The sequence below is a fragment of the Varanus komodoensis genome, unplaced genomic scaffold (genome assembly GCF_004798865.1).
Source record: "Varanus komodoensis strain SLA01 unplaced genomic scaffold, ASM479886v1 scaffold29_1, whole genome shotgun sequence".
NCBI lineage: Eukaryota > Metazoa > Chordata > Lepidosauria > Squamata > Varanidae > Varanus > Varanus komodoensis.
In genome coordinates this window covers 10,564,465-10,581,814 of record NW_025335759.1, presented here as the reverse complement: position 1 = coordinate 10,581,814, position 17,350 = coordinate 10,564,465, and the positions used below count along the sequence as shown (strand labels likewise).

At 53.7% G+C, this 17,350-nt stretch overlaps 1 protein-coding gene across 1 annotated transcript; it reads right to left on the bottom strand.

Moving 5' to 3' along the window:
• Nucleotides 1-1,689: 1,689 nt before the first annotated feature.
• CBLC (Cbl proto-oncogene C) lies at nucleotides 1,690-16,817 on the bottom strand. Its single transcript, XM_044435303.1, has 11 exons — nucleotides 16,483-16,817; nucleotides 13,871-14,017; nucleotides 11,812-11,968; nucleotides 9,832-9,953; nucleotides 9,047-9,184; nucleotides 8,075-8,162; nucleotides 6,867-6,998; nucleotides 5,213-5,395; nucleotides 4,973-5,092; nucleotides 3,999-4,145; nucleotides 1,690-2,467 (listed from the first exon to the last, which is right to left on the bottom strand). Exons 1-10 carry the CDS (start codon nucleotides 16,815-16,817, stop codon nucleotides 4,005-4,007), a joined length of 1,563 nt encoding a protein of 520 aa, XP_044291238.1. The 3' UTR covers nucleotides 1,690-2,467; nucleotides 3,999-4,004.
• Between the last annotated feature and the right edge of the window lie 533 nt (nucleotides 16,818-17,350).

Here is a 17,350-nt window from a genome sequence, read left to right as displayed (position 1 = left end):
CGGGGCCAGGATGGAAATTGGGAAACGGAGCGTGAGCGCAGCTGCGGAGGAGGCTGCAGAGTGGGCGCAGCGTGACGTGGGGGATTAAAAGAAGAACACAGGGGGCAGAGGGGGAAAGAGATGCTCCCCTCCCTCCCTCCCTCCTTCACCCCCCCCGACAGGTGTGATGCTGGGCTGAGCTCCAGGTAGAGGGCACCTCGTCAGATTCCCCGACGGCTCCTGCTGGCCCTGTCCTCTGATTGCGCCCATTTTCCGAGCTACAATTTACATTCTAACGGCAACACCCGTTGTGGACTTGCACATGGGCCGTTGCTTGTCCCAAAGGGTGTGCCAGCTGAGCCAGGCTGGGGGCAAGAGGCTGCGGCTTCTGTGGATGTTTTGCCCAAGTGCGGCTTTCTGGGGCCTTTCCTACTGCACAGGAAGGGTAAGAGGGAGTTCTGCCTAGAACAGCCCTGGCCCACTCTCTGGACGTGTGGGAGAGCAGCTCCCAGCCTGCCCGGGGGAGGCCAGGCCACGCGGCCAGAGACACCTGGGGGGTTTCAGGTTGGGGGGGGCGGTAGCAAGGAGCCAGTGCAGCGCAGGGCTTGGAAAGCCGGGCTGGGACTTGGGTCTTAATCCTCCCTCGGCTCAGTGGGTGATTCCTGGGTAGCTGCTGCCGCTAGGCCTAACCTACCTCACAGGGTTGTTGTGAGGATAAAATGGAGAGGAGGAGGACTGACCACAGAAGTCACCTGGGTTTCCTTGCAAGAGAAAATAAACATGATAATAAACAACAAATAATGCTAGTTCTCTAGGGCAGGTGTTCTGTGCCTCAGAGGGGCAGACGGCAGGACGAGTCGAACCTTGGCAGGACGAGTCGAACCTTTTTGGACCACTCCTTCACCCAGATGGGTTTTTTCCCCTCTTTCTTTCTCTTTGATTTTATTGTTACCTTATTGGTTGTTTTTATATTACGGTTTTATGAATTAACTGCATTGTTTTCACTGTTAACTGTTTATTATGCTGTGAGCGGCCCGGAGAGCCCATGGCTAATGGGGCAGCATCCAAATCGAATCGAATCAAATCGAATCAAAAATTAGCATGAGGCACACAATCTGTGGGGAAATTCACTGGTTGCTTCCAGTGGCGCTGGGACAGGTGATTTTCCCCATGCATCAAAGCCATCCTTGGCCGCCCTCCTAGCACATCCGGTCTGCCACAGCCCCGTGGGACAACCGCCTGCCTCCAAGACCCCGAGAGGGGCAGCATGTCCTTTTCTGTCTGCCTTTGCGGCCACTGCTGCTCTTCATGTCTGACCCATACCCCGTGGGCCTGGCCACCCGCCCCCACTCAGAGGACCCCCCTCTCCGCACGCGGCGGCATTCCATTCCACCACTAAGCATCGATCAGCACTCTCAACGGTTCCTGGAACAGGAGCTGAACTCAGCAAACCATCCGGAGGCAGCAGTCACCTCCGCCTGGGGAGACGGATCAATATTTTTGCTCTGGGAGGGGACATTCTCCGCACAGACCAAGGGGAGGCGGAAAATGTTCCCTCCCCAGATATGCCTGTCAAAACTCTGCCTCTCCAGCTGCTGTTCAAGTGCAAGAGATGCTGTGGTCCAGGAGATGGAGGGCCCTAAACCTCAAACCCTTCTGGAGGTTGCGTTTGAAATGTCCGCCGGACAGAAAACCGTGTCTTTTCTTGATGAATTTTTAATGGCAGTGAACTTTTAAGGCAAGGATCAGCTTGCCACATTTTATTATTTTCCTGAGATCTTTTCATCCACCGGGATCCATGATAAACAAAAAAATACAGAGGGAGAGTATGCAGGCATCGTTTTGCACGTGGGAACAAGACCTGAGGATACTTACCAGGACGCGCCTATCGCCAAGACACTGGCGCCACCTAATGGACATAACCAGCATTAGCGCCTGTCCACCCAGGACAACCATTCTGTACTTAGCCAGTCCTTGGACTTGAAATGCCTGTGAAAACGATCCTTTTCTCTTTCCAAGAAACCAGATTTTGCTTTGACCCCAGGGTTTTTTTTGAAAGAAAATGTCCTTGGCTTTCCTGCCAGAAAGTGAGAATGCCCAGCCCCCAAAAGAGGCAGAAAAGCAATTAGAAGCCGGTGTCTTGCCGAAAATGATGAGGTGCAAAAGGGCCCTCAATGCACTCAGCAGCGATGCCATGGGCACTGCCCGAGAGGAGCTGTGGACCTTATCAAAACTGTCCTCCTGCAAGGGGGGAAAATCAAGGCCATGATCCTGGCAGCTGCCGCGTCCATCAGCGCTTCCAGCGATAACACTTGAGGGATGCATGACTGTCACTCTGATGGGGACATTTGGCTTGGGGGATCTTGTGCTCTCGGACCTCCGGAGATCAACCTGCATAGTCCAGGCTGGCCACAGGTAGCGGCAGGGAGCGCGATAGGTGGAGGCCGGCAGGTGACTGTGTGGTCCAGAGGCAATCGTGTGGCCCTAGCTGAACAAACAGAAAAGAAGCTGGTTGGCACCCAGCCGCTTTCCCTCGGTGGGGGAGAATGCAAGCTTCTGAGTCATTCCTATTAAAATTCTTACACTGCATCTTTGATCCCAAGGGGCCACAAAATGCTTATTGAGATGAATCAAGCAGGCAACTGCAAAGTGCCGAAAAGATCCTGCCATCACGGTAAAACAACTGAAAATGCAGCAGCAATATTCTAACCTAAAACACCTGAAGGAACAAGTCAGGGGCCAAATGTTTTGTAAAGGAAAAAGGTTCGAGCCAAGCAGGGATCCTCCTTCAGATGGAAAGTGCTGGCTGGATAAACCAACTTTGCTGGATTGTTGTTGGGTAACAGGTGAAGCAAGATGACGAAAGCACCATTCATACGGGAAATGGGTTCAGGGAAACAGACAGGCTTTCCCTCCAGGAGCTTAGGATGGCATCTGAGCAGCACAACGACCCGGCAGAGTAGACTCAGCAGAGAGGCAGGTGCTGCAAGCCAGCTGGGTGGGTGGTCCTTCTGACCCAAGGAAGGTGCTCCACCTGGTCTGGGTGAGGCTGGGCCCCCCCTGAAGGTGCAGGTTCATCATTTGGAAACTCTCCTGAAGCCCTTGTGGTCCCTCGAGGTTCAAGGGGCTTCAGTGGCATGGAGGGCCTTCTACCCGCTTTGGCGGGCAGCCCGGGCACACCCCACCTGCTCTGGTAACCTCCAGGTTGCCTGACTGCACATGGGGCTGCCCTGGAAGACTGTTCCGAAGCTGCCGCTTGTGTGAAATGCACCAGCCTGGTTAAAGACTGGGACCAGTAGGTCTGAAGAGAGACGGCCCGTTCTGGCCTGCTTGCGCTGGCTGCCGGGGTGCTTGCAAACCTGCTTCAGTGTTTGCTTTAACCTAGCAAGCCTCACATGCCCAACAGAGTTACTTTCCCCACATGAAGAACAAGCCATGGTTAACACCCGAGGCCTTCCCTCCAAGGGAGTCTCTGAAGGAGCATGAAGGCTCAGGGATTATGGAACCATTTCCCCTTCGGGGCCCGCTCTGTCACCCTTTCAGTGCTGGAGTAAGGCTGCCTGCTCTCACACATCCATGGGGGCTTCTGCTGACTCATACTGGAATTCTTTTCGCCCGTGGCTTCTAACTTTTGTGAACTGTTGTGAACCACCCGGCTATTGGCCAGCGTAGAAATGAAATGAATCATCACCATGATGATACTGATCTATGGTCAGAGGGGATTTTGCTGAAGAATTCTGTGTAACCTGGAAAGCTTGCAACCTTGGGCCTGCAGGAATTGCTCCAGTGCAAGGGAGAACCCCGCAGGTTTTCTCCCTGTTTTTCCACCCCTACCTTTCTCATCCCATTCTGCAACCCAGCAGAATAGTTCGGTCTCCTATTTTTTAGCATTCTCTGTTTACCTTGCCAGGGAAGAGGCAATTGTCAACCTCCCCCCCACCCCGCCCAAGAGAATCCTCTTAAAGCGGAGGCTGCTGAATTCACTCAGGGAAAACACGTGTCCATCGCTTAGAGCTTACCTTTAATCAGCTCAGCTCTTGTGGCTCCGGCTGACCCCTGTGAAGTGGGGAGGATGTGGAGGGACCCCACAGGACTGGCAGAGGGGGGCCGTCTTGGGGAATGCTTGGCAGGGGGTGCTGGTGGAGCCAGTGGACTGAAGGGTCTTGCTGGAGGCAGAGATGGAGGGGAGGGTGTCATTTTTGGTACAGAGGCAGGCCTGGAGGCCAAAGCTGGGCCCCACAACCCGGGGGGGGGGGTGAGATGACACCCAAAGTGATATCAAGGAGCAAACGAGCCCAGCATCAGCTCCCAACACCCAGCATGATGGACGTGGTATGACACAGTATCCTGTACTCCTTGTTATTTTAAGAAACATTTGAGGGTTGGCATGGCTAACCAGAATACCAATTGTCTTCTTTTTACTTCAAAAATATACAGTCCTTTTCTTTAACAAGTATTGCTTCTGCCCAGGTTTCCCCTTATCCCCAGTTAAATGCATCTGGGGGGCAGCCACGCACCCCTTTTTATTCTTCTAGCCATGATGGAACTCTGCCGTAATGAAGTTTGAAAGCGAATGTTAAAGCCAGGCTTCGGCAGCAGGGCTTGGGGGCAGGTTTGCACGCGGCCCCCGCTCTGACCCTCTGCGGCACGCGCACAGGTGAGCAGGTGGGCCCTTCCCCAGCCCCCACACTTTCTGTGCTAAGAGGGGCACACGAGCTGACGCCGCGTGAAGGGCGGCGCACCTGTCCGGTGGGGCTCCTCGGCTTTTCCGGTGCTCCCATCCCGGCATTCAGTTCGTCAGAAAGAGGCGGGGGTGGGGGAGAGCAAGCGTGCTGCACGCCTGACGTGTGTGCAGGGCTGTTGCACAAGGGCAGGGCGAAGGTGTGGGGAGGAGGCACGGGTCTGGTCTGTGAAACGGGCAGAAGTGGACCTCTCCATCCCAGAAGTCAAAGGTGCAAACGGCCCACCGGAGCGGGTCGGGCAGCCCACTCACCTCATAGTCCGGATTGGGCAGGGGGGCCTTCTTCTGCGGTGGGAGATTGGCCCGCGGCGGGGGCACCGGAGGTGTCTGCCCCTCGGGGCTCAGGCCTGGAGGAGAGACGGCATCCGCTGCCTGGGGTGGCGGGGGGGGGGGCGGGAGAAGGGGCAGAGTGCACCGTTGGTCTGGGGCTCTCCGCCTTGCGTGCCGGCCTGCTGTGCCCACCCCCTCCCCGAGCTGGCACGTGGTACCAACCGCTTTGGCCTGGCGCATGTGATCCAGCTGCTGCAGGACGTGCTGGACGTCCTCCAGGTCCTCGTCGTCTCCATCATCCTCTGGGGGGAGGCCGCCCTTCTGGTGGCTGAACGGGTCGATGAGGACCTCTTCATGGCCCCAGATCTCCCGGCGGCAGAAGGGGCAGGTATGCGCTTCAGAGAGCTGGCGGGAGGCAGAGGAGCCCTGAGCATCCCTTCCCATATCTGCAGAACGACCCTGCAGGGTAGGTCTGATGGCAAGGTAGCGACTGGCCTGAAGTTACCCCGTTGTTTCGCGCCGAGGAGCCTCCACCTTTGCTTCTGGCGCCCAGTGGTCTGACTGCGAAGCCGTCCAGACCCGCAAGAGCAACTGGATCCATAAAACACAAGCGCGAGGCCTCTCTGTGCTGAATTATTATTATTAGGAATGGCCCTAATGAGTCGTGAATGCAAATGCGTCGTCAAATGAGATGGAATTGCTCCATTCAGCTGAAATGGGAATGACTTTGTGAATGGTTTGTACACTGAGCCTTTAGGAAATCGTCACTGGTATCATTTTTGGAAATAAGGTCGGATTAAAGTTTTCAAAATAAAATGAAGCTACCGTAAATGAGAATGAATCAGATTTTTCTTAATGACTCGTGAACCTTCCTGAGTCATCTGGGAAGAGATTATATCTTGATGCGACATTTCTAAGCACTTCTCCATACATAAGCCATTAAGAAGAAGCATTTACAAGTCCCAAGGCGGGAATCCTATCCCGGTACCCAGAGGACTTTTCTGGCCTCCCTCTCCAGGGGTGAAGGTCTCGTGGAAATCCCTATAGCTATTAATTTCCCACCAGCAAAGCTGAGGCGAAAATGGCTGGACTAACAACATATTAGCACTCATTAAGTGAGAATCTGCAGGACTGAATGCCTTCCCATTCCCAGTCCCAAGGCATGCTTCCAAAATACGGGAAAATTTGTGCCAGCCCTGGAGCTTTCCAAGGCTGAGAGTATTCTCAATTCTTGCTCAAGGGGGAAGAAAACAGGACAAAGAAGGTTCTGTGTGACCTGAAGGTTCAACTTACTTTCTGACGTTGAGAGCAAAGTTACTTCAGAAGGTCTAAAGTTTGTAAAGTTTCCAAACTTGTCTTTAAAAGAGAGGAGAGAGAGAGAGAGAGAAATGTGGAATTGGAAAAGAAATTCAGGAAAAGAGGACAGATGTAGAAGATTCTCACTTTGTCAGAACAGACCAGAAAAATTAGAAGTGGAACCTATCCTGAAGTGTAATTCTAAAAGGTCTGAGACAGGTCATGTGGAAAACAAATAGAAAATGAGGTTTCTGCGGTGAAGGGATACAAGGCGTATTTGGAAGATCTTTCACCTGGAACACTAGCAAACAGACTGTGTTTTCAGACCTTTTACAGAGCAACTGCAGGAGTTGAATATTAACCAGTAGTGGGAATTTCCCTTTTATAAATAACAGAAAGAAAACCCTTTTCAATACAAGCGTCGGGAGAGCGTGGACTGCATTGGAGGAGGCGGTAAGGGCTAGAGAGATTCAGGTGGGATTTAACACTGGAAACGGCTGCCTCAGTTCGCACGTGGGTTCCACCCCGTGGGGCCGTGGTGGCGGTGGAAGCCCCACCAGGAAGAAGGTGCAGGACTCACCTGCCACGCCTCCAGGCAGCCCCGGCAAAGCAGGTGCCCACACGGCTGGATGCGGATGTCCTTGTCGTTTTCGGCACATATTTTGCAGAGCTGAAATGTGGAGCCCACCTGACAGTAAAGCTCGTACTGCTCCTGCAGAAGAAGCAGAGGGAGGGGAGTGGAGCTGAGAGAAGTCTGGGGCTCAGGTGGCTTCTGCGCGCTGATGCCCTCCAGGTGCACTGAGTACACCTGCCTGCTGGTTCTGCAGGACAGGTTGCAGCCCAAAGCATCCCGAGGAAGGCAGCCTGAATCCCTGCTCAGGGTGGAGCTGTGTACTGCAACCGAAGCAGTCCCTTCCCTTCCTATTGCAAGGGCTGAGGAGACCTTACGGAGGAACAGGCAGCAGGTGAGGCCCAGGTGGGAGTGCTGGCTTTCCTCTGGGCACCAGTTCTCCTCCTTGCAAAAGGATTGTCAAACCTATCACCTGGGTTCCAAACTGGATTTTTGCTAAGTAGCGTCTCATCTCAGCCGCTGCATGGACAGCTTTTTAATGAAGAAGCACTGCATTCCGCAGCGCTTTAATTTTAAAAAGGAGATTGGGGAGGTAGCACATCTCTCTCTGGCCTCTGTAACTCCATGCCCCTCACCCCACAAAGGTGGCAATGATACCAAAGATGTGCCAAAGGGGGGAAGGTGCAAGAAAGTGGTGCCAAACATCTCCACCAATATGGGTGAGGGTGTTCAAGGACAGGCTGGACATGCACATGGGAAGCATGTCATAAGTGGAGTCAGCTGGAGCCGGCGGTCAGACTAGATGGCCCAGGAGGTCCCTTCTGACTCTCTCTGTTTCTGTGTTATTCCCCAAAAGTTCAGACAAATAGAACAGTTTCAATCTGCTATGTTAAATAGCAAGAAAAAGGGGATGGTGCTAAATATATCTCTCTGGGGAAGGGGTATCCCACGGAAATGGAGCTACCACAAAAAGGACCCTGCAGCCAATCCACACCTGCCTGACCTCTGCTGATAAGAGCGCTGGAAAAAAGCTTCGGATGACGATCTTAATAAAGAGGCACATTTGTGTATTGTGCTAGAGCCCCGTTCCTTGCCAGATCTCCTTGTATTTGTGGCCCAGTATTTCAGTGGCCTGATCCTATTGGGGGGTTACAGGAAAGTGCAGTGCAGTGAAACTTTAAGATGTGTAAGATGCATCTACCTGCGGGAAGGCCTACCTGTGAGACCTTGATTCGGTTCCGTGGGGGCACCTCAGATAACTCTGCCAGGTCCGGATTCATATGCTTCCCATCGGGGTACAGGTAGCTGCAGGATGAGAGAGAGCCTTCCTTGGAACTCTTTAGCATTTGGGGAGTGCATGGCATGTCCATTTCCATGGAAATCAAACAGCTGCCTCCTGGCTTGCAAGGAACTGCATCTTTTGAAGACTCAGAGCAGCCTTTCCCAACCTGTAGCCTTCCAGGTGCATTGGCTTGCACTTCCCATTATTCTCAGGCTGGGAGTGATGGACAGTGCAGTCCAAGGCAAAGGGGGGGGGGGGTCCTAGGCTTCAGGAGGCTGGTGCAGAACTCAAATTGGCAAGGTGATCGTAAACTTAGCAGGCGTTGCTAAGCTTCTTTGGCAAAGCGAACAGGAATTATTATTGCTGTGATTGTTTACATTTATACCCTGTTGTTTTTTCTCTTGCAGGGAATCCAAAGCAGCTTACAAGATTCTTCTCTTCTCCATGTTATCCTAACAACAACCCTGCGAGGTAGATCAGGCCAGGAGTCTGTGTCTGGCCCCAAAGACAGCCAGGAAGGGTCAGGACCGAGTCCCAATCCTGCCCTCTGACCACTGCTCCACACCAGTTGCAAAGCGCTTCTAGCGCTCCTACCTGGGAGTAAGCCACACTGAACAGATGGGGTTCAATCCAGACTTATCATGCTTACACTGAAATCAACGAGGCCGCAGTTAGCCATGGCCAACTAAAGTCCTCTTATTGATTTCCATGGGTCTCTGCCCCAAGTCCAATGAAGGCTTAGCTCTCCCCGCATCGTGCCGTTCCATCCTGAAACACACCGAGCCAGCTTAAAGCGCGAGGTCGCATTGCCTGAGAACGGCCTGCGAAGTCCAGCTCGGACGGCCACGGACTGGCGCACGGAGCACACGTGTCTTGCACACTCCCCCCCCTCCCCGCCAGCACTCACAAGCCCTCCTTGTGCCCGTCAATCAGCGCCTGGAAAAGGGGCTTGTTCTGGGGAATGGTCTGCAGGATGCTCCCGGCCTCCGTCACGTAGCCGATGGCCCACTGGCCCAGCCGGGTGCAGCTGAGCCGGAAGATGTAGCTGTGGAGGAGGAAGGAGGGGAGACGGATCAGTCCAGGAGGGCCCCCCCACCCCCCCTGCCAGGTTTGGGTTCTGGCATTTGGGGTAGGGCATGAAAAGCTGTGCAGGTGTTGCCTCGAGGGATGGGTCTGGGCCTTGCGGCTCTGGGTTTTTTGTTAATCGAAAAAGTTTTTAGCAGACCTTTAAAGGAAAACCCTCACCAGGTGGCGTGCTGGATTAAGGGAACACACACAAATCTACAAATAGGCAAAGAAATAATCAAAAGTATAAAAACAGACTGTATCAAGAAAGCCTGCCTCCCGAGATTCCAGAGGCCAGCAAAAGCAGGTGTCCTGAGGACCTGTAAAGAGGGGACCCCTGAACCCCCTGTGGGAGCGGATTCCTGAGCCGCATGGAGAAGGCCCTTCCACTTGTACTCCCCAGCCTGACCGTGGCAGGCAGCAGAGGGGCGCGAGGGGCTTCTGTGGGTGTCCTCGAACCGTGGGCAGGCCAGCACAGGAAAAGGAAGCCTTACAAATCGCTTGGGTCCAAAGGTGCTGGTGTCAGCCTGCATTTAGCCACGAATGGGGATTTCCCGGGCTTTGGAAGACTCCAAGCACGCCGACTTTGGACCTGGGCTGATCTCCCTTCGAGGAGATGGGCCTTACCTGCCGGGCTTATTGACGTACGCCTGCAGCCGGGCCTTGACCTCGTCGTACGTGAGGAAGGCCATGTATCCTGGGTGCGTAACAGCAAGTAGTGTCCAGTTCTTCAGCAGCATGGCCCAAGGCTGTGGGAGGGGCGGCGGATGGGGAGAGAGGTGAGGCAGGAAGCCACAGCTCAGGGGAAAACGTGGCGGGACAGGTGCACGGGCCCAAACACAAGCGAGAGCCAGATCACCTTCGGGGGGAAAAAGCCTCAGCTTTCCAGACTTGCATTCACAGGGTGAAAATGTGTCCTTTGAGCACCATCCTTTCCCCCACGATTTCCCCGAGGGGGAATTGCGAAGTTTCGTGTTCAAATCATGCCCTGCCCTCCTTCAAATGTAAGAAGAATTGAATTCTTCGAATAGGATTATCCTCTTCAATTGAGCACAGGGAATGCAGACAGCCAAGCTTCAGTCATAACGATAGCTTGTTTTCTCTTTTCCCAGTCCCACATGCTGGAGCTGATAAAGTTCATTTCATGTATCGGTTGGTGACTATTATGGGGTTTTTTAGAAATAATAATAATAGTAGTGGTCATAATAATGCTGAAAGCAACACTGCATTTATAGCCCACATTTTTTCCTCTTGCTAAGAACCCAAGCAACTTATACAGCTCCCTCACTGGGTGTGTATGTGGCAAAGACTTTGAACCATCAATACAGGTGCTTGTGTTAAAGCTTCCCGCCAGCCAGCCATGCTGCTTAGCCGACACTTAAGCTATCCTGTGCTGCCCAGCAGAATCAGGCCTTTGGGGTAGTTTTTAAAAAAGATTTTTGTCGTACTTCTGCAAAACACACTATCCCTCCTCCATGCCTCATTTGTGCCTGGCCCTCTTTTGGGTCTCTTGCATCAGCATTCATCACCTGAGCTTACATATTTATAAATATTTATTAGAATGCATGACTTTATGAGATGCATGTGCCGCCTTTTTCCTTTTGGTGAAGAACTCAAAGCGGCTTATGTCGTTCCTTCTCTCAGTCTTCTCCCCACAGGCTGGGCTGAGGGTCCGCCTGGCCCAAAGTCACCCAGCGGGTTCCGTGGCGGAGTGAGGACTAGAACCCAGACTGCCCGAGTCCTGGTCTTGCACTCTTAACGCACCCTCTCCCTCTCACTCCTCCACAAATCATTGCCGGTTACTTGTCCATGCGAAGTGGGAGCGTTTGCCCGTCCAGGAAGCAAACAGCTCCCTTCCAGCCCAATTTAAGCTGAACTAAAAGACCTGCAGTGCTTGTCAACCGTTCCGGAACGGAAATTTGGGGCGGCTGACCCCCTCTTTCCACCCACGCCCGGCAGCCTTGAGCAATGGCCCTCCAGGCAGCCACATCCTGCCATGTGGTCGGCCGCTCTCCCTGCTGAAAGGTGCTAGAGCAAATGCGTGAAAAGGCACCATCCGTCCACTGGGGGCGGGAGGGGGAGGTGCGCCCGCCTCGCCGGCGTGTGCAGAAGGGAGCGTCTAGGGCCAGAAGCAGCCCGGGGACTTCGCGCCATGTGCAAGCCTGGACAGCAGCACAGCTGCCCCTTTCTTCCAAAATTCGAAGTTCTGCAATGGGAAGGGTTGTGCTGGAGATGCTCCGTCTGCGCCTCTGGGTTCGTTCACTTTGCTTCTGAGGCTTTAGGGTTCGGGTATTCCTTTCCAGGGAGGATCACTTTGGGACTGTGGTTGGGTCAAAATAACAGCACGGCTCAGCTCTGGGCTTTCACTGAGCTTTGGGAGGGGATTTCAAGTTTTCTAGAATGGGGGGAAACGGCACCAAGGCTGGGGAACCACTAAACAAAAGGTGGTTGGAGAAAAGCGGTGTGTGCCCATTTCAGGAAGTCCCAGAAGGCAAGATTGAGGCCACTAAGCCCACACCTGGTTACTGGACCTGGGTTTCCATGCTTTCTTGCAAGCTTAGAGAGAAAACGGCTCCCACACAAGGGTCCCATCCAGCCCAGCTGTACCTGGAAGAGGCGGGTGAAAATGTCGAACTCAAATATCGAAATGTGTCCATTGCAGGTGAGGTCGATGGTGGATTTCAGGGCAATGGCCATGGGGCCAGGATCCACGGGGTGGACCCGACTGAGTCCTTCGCGGAATTCGACCCAAGATACCAGGCTCCTGGGGAGGAAAGGTGGGTGGTCAGGGGTGACGTTCGGGGGACCCTGAGAGGTGGCGGAGTCTGGGGACTGAAAGCATCTTGGGATGCTGGTTATCTCCTCAGCAAGGAGAGGCAACTTGTGGCCCTCCAGATGTTTTGGCCTACAACTCCCACAATCCCTCATCATTGGTTATGTTGGCTAGGGCTGATGGGAGTTGCAGACCGAAACAACTGGAGGGCCAAAAGACATCTATCCCTGCCCTGAAGACCAAATGCAGCAGCATGCTGGCTGGGGAGGATGGGGGCTGTATTCCAGCGCAAGTGCAGGGTGCCAGGCTGGGTGAGGATGCTGATTTGCATCGCATCTCATACAAACACAGACTAGTAGCCTTGGAAGGGTCCCGTAAGGTTAGTGGGTCCAGCCCTCTGCTCCATGCAGGGCTCCAGATGACAGCATCCCTGACAGACGGCCGTCCAGCTGCCTCTCCGTGACCGCCCCGGGCAACTGGTTTCACTGTTGTGTACAAGTCGCTCTAACAGTCAGGAAATGTTTCCTGGTATCTAGCTGGAATCTGGCTTCCTGTAACCTGAGCCAGTGATTCCGTGTCCTGCACTCAAGAGATCCCAGCCATCTTCTTTGTGACAGCCTGTCAAGTACCTGCTGAGTGCTATCTATCTCCCCTCCACCTTCTCTTCTCCAGGCTAAACATGCCCAGTTCTTTCCGTGCCTCCTCACAGGGCTTTGGTTACAGTCCCTGCGTCATCCTTGCTGCCCTCCTCTGAAACTTTTCCAGTTTGTCAGCATCTTTCGTACACTGTGGTGCCCAGACTCGGACTCGGTACTCCAGAGGCCTAACCGACATGGAGTAGAGGGGAACTAGTGCTTCACATGATTTGGAAGTGATACTTCTATCAATGCAGCCCAAAATAGCATTTGCCTTTTTTTTTTTTTTTTGCAGCTGCATCACATTGTTGACTCATATTCAGCTTATGATCTACAACAGTTCTGAGATCCTTCTAGCACTGTTGAGACAAGCCTTCCCATCTCATAACTTGGCGCTGGGTTTCTTTTCTCTAGGTGCAGAACTTGGCTTTTGCCCCTCAAAAATGCACTCTGTTCCTTTCAGCCCAGCATTCCGTCACTGAGTTTTGTTCCTGTCTTCTGGGGTGTTACCCATTTGGGTGTGCCTATGCGGATGTATAGATGCACGTTTGGAAAATTAATATTATTATTTAAGCAGAAATACAGAGCATCTCCCAATAGTGGGGTTGTGCTTGCTTACTCTCTGTAACGGAGAAGTTACAGGCGCCTTCAGACGGGTCCTGGGCAAGTCCTACAGACAGGACATGCCTCTCTTAAAGAGGACAAACAGCAACCGTAAAAGTACAAATGGACTTCCAGAGACGGCCACCCAAAGGGAACCCAGCCTGAAAAGACTTGCTGAAAGCCCTTGTGTGTAATGAGGGCACAGATGAAAACGAGGCTGTGCTGCACGGACAACGCTTATAAGTAGGATCGTGACAAAGCTCGGCAGCATCCGTCCCTCTTCCCGTTGTGGCCTCTCCTCGTGCTCGGCCCTGTCTCAGGAAGCAAGCCAAGCCGGGAAGGAGCCCGCCAACGCTCGCGGAGGCCCAGCTGCCAAGCAGCAACCTTCTTCTGCATCAAGCGCAGCACCAACAGGGTCACGTGCACAGAAGAGGGACGCTGCAGTGGCCGTGCAAGGATCGGTGCCCCGTGAGCGCTGTGCGAACGCTTGGCACGCTTGCTGGGAGTTGCACTTACGGCCACGAGAAGGCGGGTCAGAGTCCAGGGAGCTCAGCCTGGGAATCCAATGCATTCCCAGTGGGGCTGGGAAGAGCGATTGTAAGGGGGTGGGAATACCAGGCCCAGGTTCCTGCAGGAGAGGCTATCAATGTCTCACCGTCCGCCCCAGGTCTCTCTCCAGAAGGACTGGGCCTCCGGTTTGCTGAGGTGGTACGTGCTGCCCTGGTCTTTCCCTTCCGGAAACAGGGCCTGCAGCTCGGCCAACATGTGGCTAAAGATCAGCGAAAGCTTGGTCAGGTTTCTCCTGCAGCGAGGGAAACAGAGAGGGGAGGCACGGGGGTTGGTCAGTCGGTCACACCAAAAGCACGGTCCTAGCGGCAGGCGATTGGAGCCCCAGGGCTGCAATTCTTCCCAAGCTGTACATGGAGAGAGGATTAAAAACCCAGCCCAACCGCAAGACCAAGACGAATCGGCAGAACGGTGCTGGCTTTTAGCAAACGGTCCTGCCTTATTTTGCAACTGCAAAGCTTTCCCTGTTGCATTTGGGTCTGTGTGTGCTGCTGCGGGTGGCACAAGAGCCTGGCCCAAAACTGGAACCTGGGTACCTAAAGGAGCACTTACGTCCATACGTGCCCTCCCGCCCCCTGAGATCGGCGGCAGAGGCCCTTCTCCGGGAACCCTCCGTGAAAGATACTAGGAGGGTGAGCACCCGCAGGAGGGCCTTCACCAAAGCAATGCGCTCCCCAGAGAGGTCCGCCTGGCGCCATCGTTATTTGTTTTTCGGCGCCAGGCCAAGACCTTTTTATTTAAACGTTATTTTAATGAATTGTTAATTTATTTTTTGTTTTAACTTATTGCCTGAATGTTTCTAGTTTTTATATATATGTATTGTTATTTATTTGTTGGAAGCCACCCTGAGGCTTATGCGAATGGGGCGGCATATAAGAATCTCAAACAAACAAACAAACAAACAAACAAATAAAACTCTTTTTTACCCCTGATGCAAGTGGGGTTGCGTATTAGGAGAGACCCAAAGGCGAGGCAGGATGGGAGCGGTAAGCCTGGAAGGGTTCAGGTCTGGGAGAGGCTGAGATGAAGTGCTCAGGAGGTGGGGAACTGCTGACGGCAGGCAGGCCCAGGCCAGGCTTTCCATGGCCTGAGGGAGCACTGTTTTCATTGCCAGGACTTCCTGGCAATCTGGTTCCAGGCTGCGCATGCCATGCCGGAGGGGAGAGGCTCTGGTTCCCCAGCAACTGGCCCTATCTAACTGATAATGCAGAACCAAAGTCCAGCCAAGAAAAACTGGAACCGCAGCCCGGGTCGTGGAGGGCACGGTTGCCAACTTTGTGTCTGGGCCTTGCTCCTCTGCTTTTCACGTGATCTGCACACCGTACCAGCCCGGCATCCTCTCTGGGGTGTCAAAGCATCGCCTGGTGGCTTTCACAGTTCACACTGGAGGTGCACACCCAGCATCGGTCAGGCTGGCGTTTGGCTGGTTAGTCGGCAGCCTTTAGGTGAAGTTCGGCTGGAGCCCAGAGACATCCGTGGCCGCACATCCCCTTGGCATACAGGGTTTCCCTGAAATCCCACCTCCTCCTCTCAGGCCTAACTCAGGAGTAACTCCCCTGCCACACCAATGCGCATTTGAGCAACTGGCACAGAATTCCAAGCTGCATCCCGGCGGACCTCGGGGGTGCTGCCATATGTACAGCGCCGAGCACTGCGGATCCATCGCTAGGCACTGCGCAGCATTCCACCTCCTTCATGGGTGTTTATGTGCTGGATGAAAAGATGTGGTTGTCTGAATACACAACCCAATGCAATTCTGTGAAAGAGACTGCATGATAAAAAGTCTCGTCTCAAAGCTAGTGAGCACCAGTGCGGTGTTCTTGTTAAGAGCGCAGGACCTGGACTCAGGCAATCCGGGTTCTAGTCCACTCTCACCCATCACAGGCTCTTGCCCAGCCTACCTCGCAAGATTGTTGTTCTGGGGATAAGACTGAGAGCAACAGGAGAATGGTACAAGCCACTTCGTGTTCTTTTAGAAAAGAACAAATATGCACAAATAATACATATATAACCATGTGGATGGGGAAATGGTTCATGTACAGTGTCTGGCCATGGGTTGGAGTATTTTAAAGTTGAATAATGCTTTCTAGCAAATAAGACAATATCTACATGTTAATAATAACCATAATAAATAAGAAAGCTCAGGATTCTTAACTTTCTTGACCGATTCCATTCTTGGTATGGGTATTTTAGGTATGTCGATGACAAAAAAGGCTGCCATCTTTTACTCCATGCTCTTGAGAGCTGCATGTGCCAGGAAGAATTAAATTGCTGCAGCTTTCTTTGAAAACAGACTGCTGGCGACAACAGCACCTGGTGGATTTATTTCCAACCAAGCCGCTGTTCTCAGGGCATTTATCGGAGAAAAGAGAAGAATCAATCATGCTCATGTTCCCCATTCAAACAGGTTTGCCTTCTTCCAGAGCTTCAGTGTGGCTATTTTTAAACCAAATCCAAACTCAAACCCGGCCAGTCCCCTGTGCTGGTCACTGCCGTACAACAGGCAGAAACCTAACCGGTAAAGCTGCTGCCACCAGGGTGGAGTTTGGTGGAGGGGAAAGGGGGAGAACTCACCCTTGTCCCTACATATCTAGGACCTGGAGAGAAGCTGTAGGTGCAGACAGCATCTCCTCGTGCCATCCCTTCCGGGGACCACACTCCCCCCGGCCAGATCCCTTTCTCCTTTCCCTTGATTTTTACCCGGCAGTCGAGCCTTCCTGGAAGATCTCGTGCTTCTGCTTCTTGAACAGCCGGGTGGCCTGTTTAATCTTCTCCAGCAAGTTGGTGAGGTAGACGTGAAAGTAGCCCTCCTCCAAGAGGTCGGCCAAGCCAGTGCCGTTCTGTTCCCGAATGAGTCGCAGGTGCAGGTGGGTTTGGGGCAGCAGGTACGGCAGGTGAGGGGGGCTGTTCCGGAGCCCCAGGCGGGGCTGGGTCACCAGCTGCTGCAGCTTCGCCAGCCCGTCCAGGGCCTTGTCCAGGGCACGGTGGGCCGACAGCCACTGGGGGATGCGGGCACGCCCCGGCGGGATCGCCATGGCAGGCGAACGGCAGAGAGGCGGGCGAGGCGCCCGGGCGAGGCCTAACCCAGCCGGGTGCCAGTCGCGGAGCCAGGACGGCAGGTTTGAGAGGGCTCTGCCTTGCGTCAGGGAGAAAACTGAGCGAGCCAGAAAGCGAGCGAGCGACCGAGCGAGGGAGGGAGCGAGGGAGGGAGGGGACGGAAGAAGCAAAGGTGGAAAAACAAGAGCCAAAGAGCAGTGCAGGCAGAAACCCTCAACGCAAAGCCAAAAACCTAATCAAAGAAAAAGCCAGCTCTGAAAAGGAAACGGCAGAGAACAGGGGGCCTTGACGACACATCGCCCCGTCTGTGGCGCAGTGGCCACGGACACTGCCTGCCTGCGTGAAACCAGATTCCCCGGCTGCCTAAGGCACACGCACCGCCCGCCCAGTGCCTGAATGAGGCATCTCCCGCTACAACTCATTGCGGCTGCGTGCTCGGTGCTGTACAGGCCGCAGGCTGAACCGGGGGTGGGGCAGTTCTGAGTCCCTTCGGCCTGCTTTGCCTCTTCCT

What these genes read in the sequence shown, in the direction of transcription:
- CBLC (XM_044435303.1), bottom strand. Translation starts at nt 16,817, where the DNA reads ATGGCGATCCCGCCGGGGCGTGCCCGCATCCCCCAGTGGCTGTCGGCC. An exon ending in ACCGAATCAAGGTCTCACAG is followed by an intron (nt 6,999 to 8,074) that starts GTAGGCCTTCCC and finishes CTTCTTCTGCAG; the next exon opens with GAGCAGTACGAGCTTTACTG. An exon ending in ACATGCGCCAGGCCAAAGCG is followed by an intron (nt 5,093 to 5,212) that starts GTTGGTACCACG and finishes CCGCCACCCCAG; the next exon opens with GCAGCGGATGCCGTCTCTCC.